Genomic DNA, 21,473 nt, shown 5'->3' with positions numbered 1-21,473 from the left:
CCGTTTCAATCCTGCCCACCTAGGAAGCTCTCATCAGACTTGTCGATACAGTCTGGGGAAGCGATGTCAGGAAAACTTTTGCTTTTCCTGCTTGCTGTCTATTCTTTGCTTCATTTTGTTTTCTTAAGTCTCGGTCCACTCTGCATTTCTGCTAAGCAGACACCCAAATTCTTTACGTGTAAAGTGAATAAATGTAAAACCAGCACAAGGACCTTCTCCTTTTCATAGAGGCAAACATAAGAAATTTCCTAACGTAGGAAGAAAAAATCCAAATTGAGGCATGGGGAGGCAGAAGATGTGTTTAGAACATGTGGTTCTGGGGACTCCATAACCACGTTCCCAAATACTGTCCCCTCCATGTCCTCATTGGACACCAGGCTGCAGAAATCTCTCCCATTCTGGATGGAGAACCTCAAGGAAATATTACTTTCCATTCTCAGGTAGAGCTGGAGGTCCCCCAAATCTGCAGTTTCATCATGAGGACCAGCCAGTGTACCCTTAAAGAGGTGTATGGCTTCAACCCTGAAGGCAAGGCTTTGATGAAGAAAACCAAGAACTCTGAAGAGTTTGCAGCTGCCATGTCCAGGTAAGGTGCGGGTTTGTTATGTCTCTTAAGTATCCGAGCTTTGTGAATGTTGTACGGTGGTGCATGCAAGCGTGCATGGGTCCATGGAGATAAATGTGTGTGTGCGTGTCAGGCGTGCCTTTGAGTGCCTACCATGGATCAGGATGGTGTGAAGTTTTCACATCCATCTAAAAGGGAGAAGTATTATTGACTCTCCTCTACTTAAGTTCCCTTGATTATCATTTAAATTGTTCTAACAGATCTCACGGTTGAAGCACTTTTGAGGCTATAAAGCTGAGATTGTTTGCTTAAACAATCGAGACCTTGTTTATAGAACCAAACGAGGAAGATGCCTGGGGGTCTTCGGGGTAGATCAGGCGGCAGTTGCTGCTCTGAGATCATAAAGGCTGCATGGAGCCCTATGTGTTTATGAAGGTGTGGCATCTGTGCAAGACAGAACAAAGGGCAAGCAGGACCTTAGCAGTCTCCTACCCATGACTGTGCACTGGAGACCAGTGTTGCCATTTATAGCTGACATCTTTCCCAACGCATCAGTGACAGTGCAGTACACAATATGTATTCCCAACACCACCCTTGCCTTACACCACTTAGCTTAGGAGGCCTTAAGTGTGTGGAATACAGGCAGACGCATGGATGTTAACATGGTAGTAGGGGATACCTTCTTTTGCCTATTTTTAGATTCACTAAATGTCAAAACCTAGTCCTTTCCCTGAGAAATGGGCAAAAATGTTTCTATCTTCTGTCAAAACATTTTACTTTATTAGAGACCTAGATGAGAGGGAAAGGCTGAGGTGGCAGGAGAGAGAGGCAGTTATTCTATGGTTCTTTCTCAGCTACAAACACAAGAGATCCTCTTCTTGACCATGAGGACTTGCCAGTCTTGCACTGCTGTGTCTAGAATATTCTGAGAGGTTCAGAGCTATGGGACATGAGCCCAGTCCTCTTCCCCTGTGAAATTAACCAGGGCCTTGACAGATCAAGCCATCCCCAAGGGAAAGGCAGCCCCTAAGATCAAAGTTAAGCTGAACTTCCATCTTGGCCTGAGACTAAATTAGAAAGTGAAGTCTGACAACTGTATGAAGAGAAGCTCAGATTCCCTGGCCGTGGAGAAAGGCAAATGACCTGTTAGGAGAGGATTTCTTACTCCACACCCACCAAGCTACCAACGTTGAGATGGTACCTATTGCTACAGGGAAGAATGGGATATTTTCATCCACTAGTGGTAGAAATGAAAGCCATGGGGGCAATTCAGAGTCTGGTTGATGATATTTATGCTTTGACAGAGCAGTTCTCATCTCTGGAACTCTGCTCAATCCAAATAAAGGCAGCCATGTGTGGAACTAGATGTATATGGATGTTTATTTCAATATCATCTGTGTGACCACAAAGGAAACCCCAGAAGAAAGAATGACAATGCTCTCAAATGGTGCAATGTTTAAGGATCCATATATAACCATAGAATGAAATGCTGTGTACATTTTAGTAAAGACTCTGGTGGAACCACACCAAGTCAATCAGATGTTCCCAGAGTATAATTAAATAAGAAGACCAAAGTGAAGAAAACATGCATAGTGCAGTGTCATTTCTGTAAAACATGGCAAAACCACTGTGTTAGCGTCCCCCTGAGTCTGTATGGAATCACCCAATCAGGTGCTGAGATTGTAGGATACCAGAGATGTCCATAGAAACAGGAGAAAGTCATGGGGAACAGAGATGGGGTGGGGGATGAGTCAAGTCAAAAAGAATAGAAGAAAGAGAAAATTGACTCTTAGTTGAAGACTGGGGGGCGGGGAAATGTGTGGGAAGGGGGACTACATGTATAAAGAAAATTCATCAAAGAAGCACTGAGGTGCTTCCCATGTCCCTGTGGGCTCTCCGAAAAAGAATGGCTTTTCTGTGGACATGTGACTCCTTTCTCCTGGACAGGTACGAACTCAAGATGGCCATTCCAGAAGGGAAACAAATTGTCCTGTACCCTGACAAGGATGAACCTAAACATATCCTGAACATCAAGAGGGGCATCCTCTCTGCTCTTCTGGTTCCCCCAGAGACAGAAGAGGACAAACAAGTGTTGTTCCTGGTGAGAATCTTGGAAGTGAATAATAGTGGCCTTTGCAAAGTCCTCTTCCCATGTCAGAGGCCAGCCTCACCTTAGATGAAATACACTGCCTGTTGATTAGATGTATAGCAGTTACACAGGAAACCCTAGATTTCCTATGAGTACCGGGGATCATCACTCCCCACGTCCCGGGAGCTTACTGATAGACTCTCTTTAACATGTTGATGGTGTTGAGTCTAATTTTAAAGCTTTTCCTGGAGCTTTTAACTACTCCACTATCTACGGTTCAGGATGTTTTTCCTGTGCCCATATCATAACACAGGGAAGCCTTGTGTATTTTAGACACTAGGAAGATTAGAAAATATTGTATTTTAAGTCAACCTTGGGGAGAATTGAATGTATTTCAAACACAAGAAAATTTCTGAGCTTTGACTGTGCTCTAAGCTCTCAACTATACTATGCTTGGACAATAAAGAGACTCATGCTGCCTGGCCCTGCCCTCAGAACCAACCGTCATGGGTCTGTTCCCTCCCACCCCCAATATTAGCTAGCCAGGCACAGCAATGCTATCCTCTGCCTGGGAGCAAAGAAAACTCCCTCAATCCATATCCCTCCTGCCTCTATATTCTGATGTCTTTCTGAGTCCCCCTCAAGCACCTGGTGATGTTTTCCCACACTGAATGTACCTGCCCATATCTTGGGCTCCCACAGGACACTGTGTATGGAAACTGCTCGACTCAGGTTACCGTGAATTCAAGAAAGGGAACCGTGGCAACAGACATGTCTACAGAGAGAAACCTGCAGCAGTGTGATGGCTTCCAGCCCATCAGAACGAGTGTCAGCCCTCTTGCTCTCATCAAAGGCCTGGTGAGTCTCAAACCACAGTATCATGCACACTCACTAACAGCCTTCTTAGGAAAATTCTGGAATGTCCTAATAGGGATTTCAGAGAAGAACTTGCCTAACTTAACCATTACATCGACGTGAGTGAGGCCCTGAAAACCAGAAACGAGAAGGACTGACAGGCTGAAGGGCTGTTGGAAATTATCCCAAGATAGTGGATCTGGGTCCTGGACTCCCACCACTGAGCTTGGTCCTTCCTGCTCTCCTGTCACAGCACCAACCATATTCCTGGGTAACCTTGAGGTGATATACCTGTCACTTTTCTTCCCTCGTGTATCTGTCACTTAGGACAAGAGTTGGTTGTCCTGAATGAATGCCCTTTACAGAATTTATGAGGCCTATGTTCTTTCAATGCCTTCAGGCCATGACGTGACATGACTGTGTCTCAACTTCTTGTTCTCCTATCCTGAGTAGAGCTAAGCCCTTTAGGTCCTGCCTAAGCCCCAGTTTCACAGCCCCCATGTGCTGCTACACAGTGTCCGTATGGTACATGTTCCCAGAGTTTGCCCTGTCCCTGTAACACATCCTAGGACATGAGTCACAGGTTGTCTCAGTCAACATAAACTACTGAACAATTCCTGCCATCCTTGCCAATCTTCCTGGACATTGTCACTGAAGCTAAAACGAGATGGCCTGATGACCATGAGGGCTAGAGTTAGACAAGGCCAGTGCACTGGCTTGGCAACTTTTCTTGCAATCTGCTCTGTATTTATCCTTATACTGGGTAGTATTGAGGGAGGGAGGAAGACAGAGAAGGAAGGAAGAAATGAAAGAGGGAACCAGATGAACCACAGTCAGCCTCCCCTCAAGGTGCTTCTAGGCTAACATGGCAACAGAGTTTACATGTCTACCAGTCAGAGACGTACTATAGTTGGTAAAAGAACTGAGTTGTGCAGAGAAGCAGCCCTGGGCCTGACCAGGAAAGATCAAGCACCTACTATTCTCCTATTGCACTGGGCAGAGTCATAGAAGATGTGGAAGAAAGCTGAAAAACTAAAAAGCTTGTGTAAATGATATGCATGTGCATGGGAGATAACATAGGATGCAAGGTACACATTACAGATGGTGGACACTCCATGGGGATGGAGTTACATGCTTGAGTGTGCTGTCTTACATCCCCTTAGCTAATGTCAGTGGTTGAGTTCTCTCCCTTTCACTGAGTTCACTGGTGCTGCAGACTTCTAGCCTCTGCTTCCTTGAAGACAATGCCCTATAGCTGAAGACTCACTTGAAATCCCAGGGACTAATCAAAATGCTTTCCTCTGAACCTGTGCACAGGTCCATCCCTTGTCAACTCTTATCAGCAGTAGCCAATCTTGCCAGTACACCCTGGATCCCAAGAGGAAGCATGTGTCTGAAGCTGTCTGCAATGAGCAGCATCTTTTCCTGCCTTTCTCCTACAAGTAGGTTATCTACGGCCTCCAATGCCCATCATGTAATGGGATTGTGGAGCTGTACACATGAGTGCCCAGTTCCAGATTAGAATAGGCTTAAAGGAAGCTGTGGAAGGTACAAGGCTATCATCTCTGTCTTGCTTTTAAGTTCACAGGGAATTTGCCAGAAAGGTCTCAAGCAAAGAATTTGAGACCAACAAAAGGTATCTCAGACTCAAACCTTAAGGGATTATAGATCCAGAAAAAATATAAATTGTTTATTGCATGATACCTTAGTTTAAAAGAGCTTTCTGAAGGATTTGGGATTTTCCAACTGAGACTTATATATCCAAATTCATGTTAAAAACTGACATTCAACTAACATTTGTTAGGAATTGCTATGTCCATGAGACTGTGATGCGGGAGTTATAAAAAAAAGTTTTAAGACAGGGCTATAGTCCCCACCCTCTGGATTCTAGATTGGTGTAAAGCATAATAAAGGATAATTAGTGTGAGCTGGGAAGCGATGGGCACCGCCCACTGGAGGATCAAGACATATGGATTTTAATATCTTTTGAAAGGTGGGCAGAATGAGGACAGAAGAATAGATGGAGACCTTTCAACTTGAAAAAATAGCATTTTCTTTAGAACTGGTCACCCATGACATAATGTACTTCCTGTGTTACCAGGAATAAGTATGGCATCATGACGCATGTTACACAGAAACTGAGCCTTGAAGACACACCTAAGATCAACAGCCGCTTCTTCAGTGAAGGTAAAACTTTATGTCCCCTGGATGCCAGGACATACCCACAGGGTGTCATCTACGGCTTAGCTCTTAGTGTTCTCTGTTAAATGCCTGCAGACCAATAAGTGATGTGGACTCTCGTGTTCTGGTCACTGAACTACAACTATATAGAGAGAATCAAGAGATTGGGAGATAAAGGGAAGGGAGGCAGTATCCAACTGCACAGTAGTTTATGAGTAAGAAACTGGAAGACTGAGTTGAATGTGATCACTCTGGTACCACAGACAATATCATACATCTGTAAAACTCAGATCCATTCCAGAGGATGTGGGGCCTGCAGAAAGGAACTTCAGGACAGGTAGTAATCTAAGGAATTGATCTTTAGTGCTAAAAAGAACTTTAAAGAATTTTAGTCTAATCCCAGGCCAGCAATGCTTTGTATGTCGGTCTGACAGCCCTTGGACTTGTGCATTATTTTTTTATTATCTTGTTTGGCAGATCTTGTGAGTTCAGAGGATGGAGACACATGCTTATATGTCCATCCCATAGACCAGTGGTTCTCAACCTGTGGGACATTACCCATTTGTGTCAAATGTCCCTTTCACAGAAGTCGCCTAAAACCCTCAGGAAACCCAGATATTTACATTATGATTCATGACTTACAAATAGCAAAGAAAAATAATTCTATTGTTGTGGATCCCTACAACATGAGAAACTGTTATAGGGTCACAGCATTGGGAAGGTTGAGAACCACTGCCATAGAAGGAAATGACACAGTGAGGCTTAATGAGGTAGTCTCTGTCATAGAATGAGTGCCTAAGTCTAGTCAAAGTCAACACTATAACTCATTTCCATGAGCTAATGGGGCTACAGGAGAGTATCCCCTCTCCATAGGCTCCTAGAAGAAGGACTGATAGGTAAGGACCACTGATATTGCTGTGATAGGAGCAGAGACTCCTAGACATTCTGTATAGCACAGGATGATCTGATACCAGATTCACACAAGCTTGGATTCAACTCCAGGTTGACCTCACACACCTAGAGAGTTCTTGGGTAAGAATTCCCAAAGAAATAGTACTAGAGAGATGGCTCATAAGTTAAGAGCACACACTGTTCTTCCAGAGGACCTGGGTTTAGTTCCCAGAACTCCCACTGGGTGGCTCACAAGTTCCTGAAACTCCAACTTAAAGGGATCTGACACCCTGTTTTGCCCTTTGTGGGTACTTGCATTTATGCACACAAATTCGCACAGATAAATCCATACAGATAAATGAAGAAATAAGATTTTTTGAAGAATTATCAAATCATGTCACTCACCTTATTTCCCTTCTGTCTTTAATTGTAGAACAAACATTCCCCCAAAAAAAGACAGTGAGCGAGGGAAACTATCCAGGTTGATGACATAGTCATTGTCTTTTCTTTTTCCTTCTGCTGATACCTATGCCATTTCCAGTTTCCAGTCAACAAAGCCGTTGAGCTACTTACAGAAGTAAAAACTACCTCGACACTTCTCTTCTTCCAGGTACCAACCGGGTGGGTCTGGCCTTTGAGAGCACCAAGTCCACGTCACCGCCAAAGCAGGCTGATGCTGTTTTGAAGACTCTTCAAGAACTGAAAAAATTGTCCATCTCAGAGCAGAATGATCAGAGAGCAAATCTCTTCAATAAACTGGTTACTGAGCTGAGAGGCCTCAGTGGTGAGGCAATCACATCCCTCTTGCCACAGCTGATCCAAGTGTCCAGGTAGGTCTTTAAAGATTACAAATCACATTCTCAAATGACCCGTGAAAGCTGCAGAACCTTTAGCTCAAGAATCACGGGAACTATCTAATTGTCAACTCACATAACCAGTTAATTGGCTAATACCTACTGCCTGGAGAACTATCATCTAAGTTGCTTAGAGTTTTGTAGGTAAGAAAAAATAACATTGAAGGCATACATGTATCTGTGTGCTAATGTACAAGAGTAATGTGTAGCAATCACATTTTATGTGTATCTTCTAATTCCTAATTCCATTGTGAGCACCTTAAGAACCTCCACTGAACCTTTAAGGTTAGCAGAAAGAGAACTCAGATGAACAAAACAGTACAGTTTCACCACTTGCTATACAGATACTACTTGTTCTACATGCTAAGAAGCTTCACAGGAGGGACTGAGGTCAGGAATGGGCCATGCTTATGCTGACAAGGCACAGTCTATGTCACTACAAAAGGACAGTAATAACCTCCTCGTTGGCTGCAGATCTAGGGGCCCTTTGTCTTCCCTCCATGATGTTTCTGTAGTGGTAACATGCCTAGGGAAGACATCATGGAGGAAGTCATTATGATCACTGGACTCTAAGCTATAGTGTGAAAGATGGTTAGCTCTGGGTAATGAAAAGGTTGTGTAAGTACTCTCCTGGCAGAAGATTTGCCAGGTGCTGAGGATACTGGATTGGTCGTGAGGGTCCTCTGTGTAACTCTCTCTATACATCTCTCCTCAGCCCCATCACTTTGCAAGCCTTGGTTCAGTGTGGACAGCCACAGTGCTACACTCACATCCTCCAGTGGCTGAAAACTGAGAAGGCTCACCCCCTCCTGGTTGACATAGTTACCTACCTGGTGGCTCTGATGCCAAATCCCTCAACACAGAGGCTGCAGGAGATCTTTAACACTGCCAAGGAGCAGCAGAGCCGAGCCACCCTGTATGCACTGAGCCACGTGGTTAACAGGTGAGATGCCATCTTGCCTTGCTCTGTCTTACATCTCTTGTCCTGAGAGCAAAGAAGTCTCAAATCTATGCTTCGTGCTGGCACTTTCTCCATCCTCAAATCCTAGCACTTTCTCCCATTTTTCCATTGTTCAATTCCAGAGAGACAGCTCGAAATGAGAATTAGAAAACATGAGCTTGGATTTTTAAAAAGGTTTAACTATGCCTCTCCTTTTTTCTTAACTTGGTAGCTATTTTGATGTGGACCATTCAAGGAGCCCAGTTCTGCAGGATATTGCTGGTTACCTGTTGAAACAGATTGACAATGAATGCATGGGAGAGGAAGACCACACCTTCTTGATTCTGAGGGTATTCTTTCCATATTTTGCATTATATACATCATTTCAAAAATGTCCATCTTGGAAAGCTCTTATTTCTGCACTGTGATGAGCTCTCATTTCATTTCTTCATGAAGGTCCTTGGAAATATGGGCAGAACCATGGAACAAGTAATGCCAGCCCTCAAGTCCTCTGTCCTAAACTGTGTGAGAAGTACAAAGCCATCTCTGCTGATTCAGAAAGCTGCTATCCAGGCCCTGAGGAAGATGGAGCTGGGAGATGAGGTAAAGTTCACTATGCAGTTCTAAAAGTGAAAGTTGGTGCTGATGAACAAGACTCAGTAAGTGTAAAGACAACACATTGTCTGTTTCACCAACTGAGTTTTCCAGTACCACCATCTGTGTGTTGGTTTCAATAAACCCATTGACATCCTAGGACTATGTGGACATGAAAGACACACTACTTTATAGCTAGTCCGTGAGGGAGAACACATTTTTTTTTTTTGCTACATGTTCTTCTACTACCAAAGGGATCCTCATCTCATCTTAGGAAAACATTGGTACTACCCAATCAAATCCAATAGTGAATTTGATCTTACCTTAGGTGGCAAAAACTCCAGAGAATTAAAAACCATCTTATCCAAACTTACTATCATTTTCCATCTTTTTCCTTATTAAAAGAATCTTATTTAGACAATGACTTATTGTCTAATAATTAGACAATTCGAAAAAAATCTACATCAAGACAAATTTCTCTTAAGTGGCAGGTCTATGAGCAAGTCTTAAGTTGGTGATGATTTATGTGCTGTATGCCACTGACCTCAGCACATATTCTATATAAATCTTCTGGGGACCGTTCCTTGGGCTAGTCACCCTGGGGATACTGAAGAAGACTAGGTGTTAGCATTTGCAGACATTTTAGAAAGAAATTAGACTTCTCATAAACATGTGCTGGCAGACATGTCAGCATCCACCAGATATGCTCTGTCTTGACCAAACGAGAACGATCTCAATATTCTCTTCGGCTGCAGGTCCGAACGATCCTTTTTGATACTTTTGTGAATAGCGTTGCTCCAGTGGAGAAGAGACTGGCTGCCTATCTCCTGCTAATGAGGGGCCCCTCCTCATCAGATATTAACAAAATCAGCCAACTTCTCCAATGGGAACAGAGTGACCAGGTGAAGAACTTCGTGGCATCACACATTGCCAACATCTTGAATTCAGAAGAACTGTATGTCCAAGAGTAAGTGAGAGTCATTTTCCCTCATGAGCCACTGAGAACCCTGGCTTGGGACACCAATCCCGCATTCTGGCACTGCCTGTCCTCAGGGACAATTAAAGTGATGTACACAGACCTTTAGCTAAAGTTTTGTGACATATAAGTCCATATACTTTAGTTGCCATTAGAAATTTATATATGCTTGGGACATGAGATGTCAATAGACAAGTGACATAGGGTTCTGACTCAAAGTATATTCTTTCTTTTTATTTAGTCTGAAAAATTTGATCAAAAATTCTCTGAAGGATTCTCAACTCCCAACGGTCATGGACTTCAGAAAATTTTCCCAAAACTATCAAATTTCCAAATCGGTTTCTCTCCCATTGTCTGACCCATTCTCAGCCAAAATAGAAGGGAATCTTATATTTGATCCAAGCAGTTATCTGCCCAAGGAAATCTTGCTGAAAACAACCCTCACAGTCTTTGGACTTGCTTCACTTGATCTCTTTGAGGTATGTGTGTAGTTTGCCCATTCTGTACAGCACCATCTTATCTCCACTAGGAGTCATCTGAAGCATGAGTACTTAGACTACATAGAGCCAAAGATGTCTCAGAGTAGTCCCTGGAACCCAAACCCTAGAAAAGACACACCCTCTCCACTGAGCTGCAGACATGATGCCTCCACTTCATCAAACCCTGAATCTGCTCCCAACTTTAAATCCTTAATTATTTATCCTTTCTCATCCTTAGCAGTATCTTCTAGGAAAAGCTAGAAGAGTGCTATCTTTCAGGAGTCTAGTGAGATTTAAGTAAACAACTTTCTTCAAGTGTTTCTGCCATGTTCATCTGCTGCTTGTTTAATTACATGAGCTTAAGTGCCTAGGATGGAAAGACGGGAGTTTCCGTACAACCAAAAGCCTAATGGCGTATTTTACCTGGTTTTCTTTCTCAGATTGGTTTAGAAGGAAAAGGCTTTGAGCCAACACTGGAAGCTCTTTTTGGTAAGCAAGGATTCTTCCCAGACAGTGTCAACAAGGCTTTATATTGGGTCGATGGTCGAGTCCCAGATCGTGTCTCCAAGGTCTTGGTGGACCACTTTGGTTATACTAAAGATGACAAGCATGAACAGGTATGTGTTTGTTAAATGTCTTTTTTTAAGGGAAGATTTGAGTTTCACTGACAGATATTCATCTCTATATCTAAAAGCCATGAAAGTTCTACCTACCTGAAATGGTCACTGTGGCTATATATTAGACACTTTTGTAGGACTAAGAAAGAGTCAGTGTCCTCTACAGATAGGGGCCTCTTGGAAATTTAGTGGGAAAAAGGTTGATTAGAGGCACCCCAGTAAATGTATGTCATTATCAGACAAGAGTTTGGATTCACACCTTACTGTCTCCAAGCCGTGCACCCTTGACAGGGTTGCCTGATTCTACATATAACTGATCTGTTTCTAGATCAATGAGGTACTAATAACAATCCATATCTCACATCATCACTTAATGGCTAAATGAAATAAATTACTTGGGTCCTGAAATTACTACTGATTGTTCAATAAGCAGACTATTATAAATTTTTTAAAATATTTTTTATTTATATTTAAAATGATTTCCCCTTTTCTGGCCCCCCACTCCCCGAAAGTCCCATAAGCCCTCTTACTTCCCCCTGTTCTCCCATCCACCCCTTCCCACTTCCCTGTTATGGTTTTGCCCTATACTGCTATGCTGAGTCTTTCCAGAACCAGGCCAATCCTCCATTATTCTTGTACATCATTTGATGTGTGGATTATGTTTTGGGTATTCCAATTTTCTAGGCTAATATCCACTTATTAGTGAGTGCATATCATGATTAATCTTTTGAGACTGGGTTACTTCACTTAGTATGATGTTCTCCAGCTCCATCCATTTGTCTAATAATTTCATGAATTCATTGTTTCTAATGACTGAATAGTACTCCATTGTGTAGATATACCACATTTTTTGCATCCATTCTTCCGTTGAGGGATACCTGGGTTCTTTCCAGCTTCTGGCTATTATAAATAGGGCTGCTATGAACATAGTGGAACATGTATCCTTATTACATGCTGGGGAATCCTCTGGGTATATGCCCAGGAGTGGTATAGCAGAATCCTCCGGAAGTGACATGCCCAGTTTTCTGAGGAACCGCCAGACTGATTTCCAGAGTGGTTGTACCAATTTGCAACCCCACCAGCAGTGGAGGAGTGTTCCTCTTTCTCCACATCCTCGCCAACACATGCTATCTTCTGAGTTATTAATCTTCGCCATTCTGACTGGTGTAAGGTGAAAATTCAGAGTTGTTTTGATTTGCATTTCCCTACTGACTAATGAAGTTGAGCATTTTTTAAGATGCTTCCCAGCCATCAAAAGTTCTTCGGGTTAAAATTCTTTGTTTAGCTCTGTACCCCATTTTTTTAATAGGGTTATTTGGCTTTCTGGGATCTAACTTCTTTAGTTCTTTGTATATATTGGATATTAGCCCTCTATATGATGTAGGGTTGGTGAAGATCTTTTCCCAATTTGTTAGTTGCTGATTTGTCCTTTTGATGGTGTCCTTTGCCTTACAGAAACTTTGATAAAGAATAGACTATTATACAATTTAAGCTAGTATTTTAATCATTATTAACAACTTTTCCTCGCCTTTCACTCACATCAGTGCATTGGCCAATGAGAACAAAGTCTACTTTGAAGCTGGCAATGAACTCTTGCTTTAAGGAGTAGAAAGTAGGTTGTCTATGCTGGACTTACTGTTCTGACTGTTTGAACTCAGAGTATAGTCTGTGTGATTGGCACCATAAAAACACTTGTTAGAAATGATGGTTCTTGGGCTTACCCAAGTTCTATGAATCAGACCCCATTTTAACAAGACTCCAGGGAACATAGGTGTGTATTTAAGGTTTAGAAGTAGGGTCACAGCTTGTTTTCAAGTGTTAAGTTGTGGTTGACTCCTGATTTCTGACCTCCACCTGAAGCTGATCCACTTGGGATCTTCTCTCTGATGCCTTATGTCAGTTCTTGAAGCTTTTTGTTTATTTGTTTGTTTCTAGTTGTGGATCTGTAGTCACGTGTTTTTCATACTTCCGTCTGATTTATATAATACCCACCCTTTCTCAAGAAATCCCTAGCACTCATTCCTAGTAAAGGTATAGAGGACTAAGCAAGGGAAGGGAACAGAGAGCATCCTAACTTATGGATCCCCAGGGATCCTGGCATCCTGGAGAACAGGAGTTCCCCTAATTATCCTTCAAGTCAAGCATTGCTTTGAAAACTCTCCTATCCCTGACAAGTGCTTGTGATTCTTCATCTCTGTTTAGAAGAGGTCTCCTTCACTAAAAGGTGGGGCCCAGTTCTTGTACATGTCTTTTATTTTGATCATGCTTGCAGTGAAATCGTGAGTTTGAGTACACCACAGCTGTACCAGGTAGACTGGCCCGAGGAATCTGTAAGTGTTGGCAGAACTGGTATCTCATTAGATATTTTGTTACTAAAACCCTAGGACATGGTGAATGGAATCATGCCCATTGTGGACAAGTTGATCAAAGATCTGAAATCTAAAGAAATTCCTCAAGCCAGGGCCTATCTCCGCATCCTGGGAAAAGAGCTTGGCTTTGTCAGGCTCCAAGACCTCCAAGTTCTGGGAAAGCTGCTGCTGAATGGTGCGAAAACTTTTCAGGGACTCCCCCAGATGGTAAGTGACCCAGGTCTTGTCTGAGCACTTAGATCCCCCAGCCTCACAAACATGAGAAAGTTTTTGTATATCCTTCAAAATACAAGTTTGCCCCAAATTTCAATTAAAGAGGAATTTGGGGGGTGGCTAAGAAGGGTGCTCAATCAATAAAATTTGACCTGATCAGAAAACTCACCTGAATTTAGACCCCAGAAACTACATTTAAAAAGTATATTGTGGTAACATACTCTGATAATTTAAGCCTGGGGAAGACAGAGACAGGCAGATCCCTGGGACTTTATGGCAAAACAGCTTAGCCAAATAAGCAGGTCCCAAGTCAAACTGAGAGATACTGTATCCAAAACCAAAGGTGAACAGTATTCTGAGGAATGACATCAGAAGTTGAGGTCTACATACACATATGTACTTACACATGCACGTACATGGAAACCCACTCTCATATGTGCACATGTAAACATGTGTATACATGGACACATAGTCTTAAAAGGTAAAGTGGCTGGGGATGTGGCTCAGTGGGTAAAGTGGTTGCTAGGTAAGCATCAGGACCTGAAGCTGACTCTCCAACACGCTAGTAAAAGCCTGACACAGCCATTCCCATAATGCTCCAAGTGCAGAGGTTAGAGACAGGCAGATTCTGGGAGCTCATTGGTCAGCTAGCCTGGCCAAAACAGGGAAGTTTAGAAAAACACCCAGAATTAACTTCTGACCTTACAGTAAAATGCGCGCGCGAGCGCACACGCACACACACACACACACACACACACACACGCATGCACGCATGCACATGCACACATACACACACACCTATATGCACAAAACTCTACTGAAGAAGATGATAATGGTTCTTATTATCTAAAACCCTGGTACAATTTGGAAACAAAGTCATCATAATAGCTGTATCTTTCAAGCTTATCAGTTTGAACTTTTAGTTTGATTAGAAAACAATTTTCAGCATACCTTCCTCCACCTAAGCTGGCAGCTTTTTCAAATATATTGAAGTGATATGATAATTATGAAATAAAGTGTTTAGCTAGCTGTAACCCGCTATTGACATTTATGTTATATTTATACTATATAAGTTTATCATAAAAGGGGGGAAAGATACAAATATGTTCCTTATGGTTAGATAAAAAATAATGTTCGCTTTAAGAACAGAGGTCTCAAGAGCTGGGGTGTAACTCAGCGACACACAGGTCACGTAGCATTGAAAAGCCTGGGTCCTATCTCACACACTTTGAAAGGAAGAAAGAAAAAGAACACGAGTCTCAAGTTCTTTTGTGAAAATATTATGTGAAATAAAGCAAGATTTGATATATATTAACACAGACATTGCCTCATAGCCACTAACTTTCCCAACGTTGACTTTACCATAATATAATACACATCTGGTAAAAATCTCATTTGCAATCAAATTTTTACAAGAGGAGAATAATGTCATACATCATACTTAAAGTTCATAAAGCTGTGAGGTTCAGCTAGGGACGTCTAAATCAGCAGTTTTAAATGACGTGACATTCAAGCCAGAGAAACTGCTCAGACCTGATGTGTTGACACCAGTAGCCATGAACTTACATTTAGTGGATCCTCCAGATAATCAAAATGTACTAGCTTCCCCTTTCTAAATAAAGAGGCATTATGTGTGGCATTTAGGAGAGCACATTTAACACAACTCACCCACATCCAGCTTACTGTAAATTTTTGTCTCTTGTTGGATTTTCAGGTTGTACAGGCCATCCGAGAAGGGTCAAAGAATGACTTGTTTCTCCACTACATCTTCATGGAGAATGCCTTTGAGCTCCCCACTGGAGTAGGGTTACAACTGCAAGTGTCTTCGTCTGGAGTCATCACCCCCGGGATTAAGGCTGGTGTGAGACTGGAATTAGCCAATGTAAGTGCAACTCTGCATTCATCTCAGTCAAATCAATGACTGGTTCTTTACCTTTGGAGTGGGATTCTTGCACACATGTGTAAGACATGCTCCACTTCAAGGCAAAGAGCATCACGATTGCAATCTTCTTGCTAGTTTTTATGAGGAATTTTAGGATTCTACCAGCACATATCATCTCTCAACATCTCTATTTGAGATGCCGTAATGGAAAGAGAAACCAGCTCTTCATTCATTCTCTCAATGAATGAAGACCCTAGTTATCTTTATATCCGAGAGTGCTTAAAGTTAGTTTAGGCTCTTCTGAGTCCTGGGAAATGCACCCTGGCTCTGCAGAAAATGAGTGTTTCAGCTTTTCTTCCTAAAAGCACAGTTGTGGTCCCTGTAGTAAGAATTTGCAGAGGCATTTGCCAGGGTTCAAAAAGAGGGGTTGAGCTAAATACCAGGGTGCCGAGGTGCTGCATAAAACTTAACAGGTCACCTTCTGACTTACAGATTCAGGCAGAGCTAGTGGCAAAGCCCTCTGTGTCCTTGGAGTTTGTGACAAATATGGGCATCATCATCCCAGACTTTGCTAAGAGCGGTGTCCAGATGAACACCAATTTCTTCCATGAGTCGGGCCTGGAGGCTCGAGTGGCCCTGAAGGCTGGGCAGCTGAAGATCATCATTCCTTCTCCAAAGAGGCCAGTCAAGCTGTTCAGTGGCAGGTAATTCTGTCACAAAGGTCTATCTGGCCTGTTTGAAACAAAGAATTGTGTGTGGATCTGCAAGAGTTAGCCAAGCTAGGCAACAATTGGGTGACACAAGTTCCTCGGAAAGAGGAAAAGATTGCCTTTGACTGTACTTTGTACATTTCACTAAAGGCTTTTCTCCCTCTCTTCATCACACTTAGCGTCTGCTGGTTAGTCAGTAGCTATGTGGCTATGGAGTTCTGTTTAATTTCATAATCACATGATTATGGGATCCAGCCTTACATTAAGAGTTCCAATTTGAATGGTATCCTCAACACATTCATTTCCTTGCTCGGAAATGACACTTAATTGGCTAGTTTGTATCAATCTTGTTGAAGGAGATGCACAAGGACCGTGGTCCTCTAGATTTTAATTCTACAAGGAAGGTATGCACTTATGGAAATGGCAGTAATATGTCATGGGCTGGCTGAGAGGAAGAGTAGTATACTATGAAGTCATAGATCATGAAGCCTATGAGACTCAGAATGCTTTCTAAAGGCCTATGTCAGGGTTACTCAAGCAGAGAAGAAAGGAGTGTGTGTCTATGCAAGGAGTGAAGTATGTGTAATGGCCTCAGAGATAAAGAAAATGGCTGGAAGAGCTAAGACGAACTGAGTTAGTAAAGAACACGGGAAGATTAAGAAAGCTACAGTGGGAAAAGGTAGTCCATCTTGAACTATAGCTAGCCTCCTAATTCCCTGGAAAGAGTGTAGACTCTTCTAAAGCCAAAGGAATCAAGGAGTATAATGAGGATGAGCTAGTGTTTCTGGGGAGCAATAAAAATTAAAAGGGAAATAGGACTGGAGAGCTATTAGAAATTAGGACTGAAAAGAGATGGGGGTTTGTATTACAGGAATATTTATGGGATATAAGAGAGAAGTTAAACTCTAGAAATTATGAGGAAGTAGAAAACTGAGTGTTTGGGAAATGACTGGTTATGGAGTAAAGAAAAAGAAGAGAGGGAAGTAATGGGGCCTTCATTGAAATATGAAACAGAGACAGAGAGGGGGGGAGAAAAAGAAAGGTCACTAGGAAAGGGAAAGAAAGAGGAAAGAGAGAGGAGAGGGGAAGAAAGAGAGGAGAGAGAGAGAGAGAGAGAGAGAGAGAGAGAGAGAGAGAGAGAGAGAGAGAGAGAGCTGTAGCTTGGAGTGAGCTGATGGATTGTTACTATGAAACAACCAATTTAAACTACCTAGTCCACAAATGGACCTATGGGTCTGAGCCCAGTAAAGAAATAGGCACAGAGAAGCAAACCCAAACAACAGTTTGTGTAGGACAAGAATCAAGAAACTGGGTCCAGAACACACACAATATAAACATATGAAATGGAGGTGGAGTTAAGTAAGAAACAGTGCTGTGGGTTGCAAAGTCGACATAACTTAAACATTGACACTGGCACATCAGGAAAGTTTGGCTTAAGATACCCCCAAAAGTAGAGATGGAGATCCTGAAGAAAGCATGGACGTGGGTAAAATTGGTTCTATTTTTTTCATTTTTAAATTGCATCTCTAAAATGTCACAAAGTTTAATGAGGTTAAACTCTAGTATCTCAATCTGGATATGAGTGAGGATCTCTATAAAACACTTCCGAGAGGTATAGGAAGTTAAAGAACAAACACACACACACACACACAGCACAACACACACACACAGTGCCATTGCATTGCAGAGGAAGGGAGGGATTGGCAGACATTTACAGGAGCATAAGCGGGAGGAGCCAGTGTGAGGTGTTAAGCTATTTGGAGAGAACACTGAAAGTAGAAAAAAAAATCTTGATTGTGAAGGACACAAAATAGAGCTAAGAAGGAAAGAGAGATGCAGTAGGGGTCAGGGTGTACGGTGCACAGGTGACAACACTCGAGCATTTGTGTGCTAGTAGAAAGAACTCAGAAGTGAATGAGGCAGAGTTGTCACTTGTCCACCTGTATCTGACCCCCTCTATCCAAGCCTCTCTTTCCAGTGCAAACTGGGAATCCCAGACCTGCAGTGGAGGGGTCAAAGGTAATGCAGACAAAGGAGCCAGTGTTACATCTGAAACCAGAGAGTCCTCAACACTCATTTGGTTGATGCTCTTTGGACTCATAGCTGCTCCTCAGTAAGCTAAACAACATGAGGTGGGTTTGAACAAAAGAGAGGGGTAGAGGATGGGGTGTGTGCATGGTGAGGGCTCAGCAACAAGCATTTAGTTTATGAGGCAAAGACAACAGCGCCTTTTCATTCTTTGCCAGCAACACACTGCACCTGGTCTCTACCACCAAAACGGAAGTGATCCCACCTCTGATTGAGAACAGGCAGTCCTGGTCAAGCTGCAAGCCTTTCTTCACTGGCATGAATTACTGCACTACAGGGGCTTACTCCAATGCCAGCTCCACGGAGTCTGCCTCTTACTACCCACTGACAGGGGACACGAGGTGAGAGAGTCTCGGTGCTCAGCCAGCTTCTGCTTACTGTCTACTTGGAGGAACAAAGAGAAAAAAAAAAGCTAAGGATTGAGGTGCATGTTAGCAACAACAAAAGCTCACATCATCTTTTGGGAGCTTCAAACAGTGGTCCTCTGGCCAACATTTTGGGTTCTTCATTGACATTCTTCACACAATGGATGTGGTGGTCACAGCAGATTCCAGTCTGTCCTTTCCTTTTCAAGATCTCTAGATCCATTGTAAAAAGCTTTGTAAAGCTGACCAGTATGCAGAAAGACCTCGCAATGCTCTGGGGCTCATCCTCATCTCTAACCCCCATTCTCACTACTTGTTCTTAGCATGACAGGCATGGGTCAACATTTGAACTCATCCAAGAGCTCCAGGGATGCTTGCCCTTGGGAGCTTCCCTTGCTCATAGCTTTTGGGGAGATTAAGTAGAACCATTAGGATCATGAGATGATGTTAAAACTATAACATTTTTGTGATGTGTGAGACTGGATTGTTTAAGAGATATTGTTATTGTCTTTCATTGGATGTAATGTGATGTGTTTAGGTATGAGCTGGAACTGAGGCCCACAGGAGAGGTGGAGCAGTATTCTGCCAGTGCAACCTATGAACTCCTAAAGGAGGACAAGTCTTTGGTTGACACACTGAAGTTCCTAGTTCAAGCAGAAGGTGAGTATCCTAAATGAGGCTGCTGTATCTCGGCCTCAGTCTTGGGTTCCAAACTTACAAAGGGGACATCTTTATGACGATGCATTAGACAAATATTTTCTGAGTTCCCAGTAAGTGTCAGGCCTTTCTTAGAACTGAAGCTAGATCAGGGAGGATCCAGAAAAGGAGAAATCATTTGAAATGTAATTAAAGAATATATCTAATAAAACTATAAAAAGAACTGAGGCTAGAAATAAAGTCTTCACTTTCATGAAAGATATAGTAAACAGCCAAACAAGTAATCATTATGTCAAATTAAAAACAGGAGTTTCTATACACTGTATAAACAGTGTATAAACACAGGAGTGTATGTACACTGTATAACAGAGTATAAAAGGCTCTAGTCTAGAGGTTCTCAATCTTCCTAATGCTTATGACCTTTTAATATAGTTCCTTATGTTGTGACCTCCAGCTATAAAATTATTTTTGTTGCTACCCCATAACTGTACTTCTCTTACTGCTAGGAATCCTAATTTAAATATCTAAATTGTTATTCCTACCCAAAGGGGTCATGAACCACAGGTTGAGAACCTCTGCTCTAGGGACTATATATATATATGGTAGGGAGAAAGGAGGATGAGGATGTGGAACCAGTAAAGAGAACAAGGGGGGAATTTTCACTGGTAGGTAACATGAAATCTGTTTGTTTGTTTGTTTGCTTGCTTGTTTGTTTGTTGTATTTGTTTTTTCTTGTGAGACAAGGTTTCCCTATGTATCCCTGGCTGTCCTGGAACTCACTCTGTAGACCAGGCTGGTCTCAAACTCAGAGATCCACCTGCCTCTGCCTCCTAAGTACTGAGATCAGAGGCATGGGCCACCACTACCCAAAATTCCTTTTAAAAAGAGAGGGGAATGTGACAGGATGGAGAGATGAGCTACCAAGAAAAGAACTGCAGGCTAGGGGACCAGAATATGCAAATACTATGAGGTTGGAATGTGTTGAGGAAAGATAGGAAGGGAGCAGAACTGATAATTTAGTGTGTGAATGATTTCAGTAATCCAGGCAAGAAGAGGAGGTTATCTGAATTAGAGTAAATTTTCAGGATATTAGACTAGAAGTGGGGAGAGAAGGCAGCAGAGATGGATCCAGGATGTGATGAGAGGCTGTGGAAGGAAAGAGAGGGTTGGGAAGGCAGCAAGGCAAGCGTGATGAGCACGACAGAGATGTGAAGTCATTGTGTTCTTTCTATATTTTAAAGAATGAGAGCTTGCATTCCCTGACCATCTGAGCATTGCCCACCGTGGGTCTTTGCCCGCTTGCCCCCCACCCAGATCTCAGCATGGTCTATTAGTACTCTCTTCACCGAGGCCTTGACCGTATACCATTTACCATACCACATACCACAACAGGAAGACATTTCATGACCATGATGTAGGAAATAACCCCTCTTCTCTTCCTCTCTACCTCTTGTCCTCATAACCCATTTCCCACATCTTTACGATACTGCCATCTAACATAGGTAACTGATCTGCTTACTGTTTGCAAACCCGACTGACAAGAAGATGAACCATACAAGGGCTGGGTACACCAATGCCAAGAATAGTCCCTAGTTCATGATAAGCCACCAGTAAATACTTGAAAATTGAGTTAATAGATAATATATAGTCAATGGGAAAATCTTAACTGGTGTCATTGAAACACATAGTAGTCAGTCTTGTGGATTTCTCCTCTGCCTCTTTTCTTTGCATAGCTACACAGTACCCATCTCTTAACTCTCTCATATACTTTTTCAGGAGTACAGCAGTCTGAAGCTACTGCAATGTTCAAATATAATCGGCGAAGCAGGACCTTATCTAGTGAAGTCCTAATTCCAGGGTTTGATGTCAACTTTGGGACAATCCTAAGAGTTAATGATGAATCCACTAAGGACAAAAACACTTACAAACTCATCCTGGACATTCAGAACAAGAAAATCACGGAGGTCTCTCTCGTAGGACACGTGAGGTAAGGAAAGGTTTAAGAGACCTGAGCTGGGCTGGAGGCCCTGGCGGCTCTTACCTTTCTTCTTCAAACTTATTTTTTTCAGGTAAAATGGTTTTTTTTTTCCGATGTATTTTTTATTTACATTTCAAAATGATTTCCCATTTTCTGCCCTCCCCCACTCC

At 42.4% G+C, this 21,473-nt stretch overlaps 1 protein-coding gene across 1 annotated transcript in view; it reads left to right on the top strand.

The window, feature by feature from the left end:
* Apob (apolipoprotein B) overlaps positions 1–21,473 on the top strand; it is a 41,049-nt gene that overhangs the window by 2,332 nt on the left and 17,244 nt on the right. The window contains exons 4-21 of the mRNA XM_052184767.1: positions 441–586; positions 2,513–2,666; positions 3,357–3,512; positions 4,827–4,951; positions 5,611–5,696; positions 7,192–7,411; positions 8,151–8,378; positions 8,608–8,725; positions 8,832–8,978; positions 9,725–9,936; positions 10,187–10,424; positions 10,865–11,041; positions 13,426–13,617; positions 15,338–15,505; positions 15,998–16,209; positions 18,462–18,644; positions 19,207–19,328; positions 21,102–21,312. Of these exons, the coding sequence (XP_052040727.1) occupies positions 441–586; positions 2,513–2,666; positions 3,357–3,512; positions 4,827–4,951; positions 5,611–5,696; positions 7,192–7,411; positions 8,151–8,378; positions 8,608–8,725; positions 8,832–8,978; positions 9,725–9,936; positions 10,187–10,424; positions 10,865–11,041; positions 13,426–13,617; positions 15,338–15,505; positions 15,998–16,209; positions 18,462–18,644; positions 19,207–19,328; positions 21,102–21,312 (3,095 nt within the window). The remainder of the gene's footprint in view (positions 1–440; positions 587–2,512; positions 2,667–3,356; positions 3,513–4,826; positions 4,952–5,610; positions 5,697–7,191; positions 7,412–8,150; positions 8,379–8,607; positions 8,726–8,831; positions 8,979–9,724; positions 9,937–10,186; positions 10,425–10,864; positions 11,042–13,425; positions 13,618–15,337; positions 15,506–15,997; positions 16,210–18,461; positions 18,645–19,206; positions 19,329–21,101; positions 21,313–21,473) is intronic.

This window comes from Apodemus sylvaticus, chromosome 6, assembly GCF_947179515.1.
Source record: "Apodemus sylvaticus chromosome 6, mApoSyl1.1, whole genome shotgun sequence".
Lineage (NCBI taxonomy): Eukaryota > Metazoa > Chordata > Mammalia > Rodentia > Muridae > Apodemus > Apodemus sylvaticus.
Note: the sequence above shows the minus strand (reverse complement) of the source record. Positions and strands in the feature narration are given on the sequence as shown.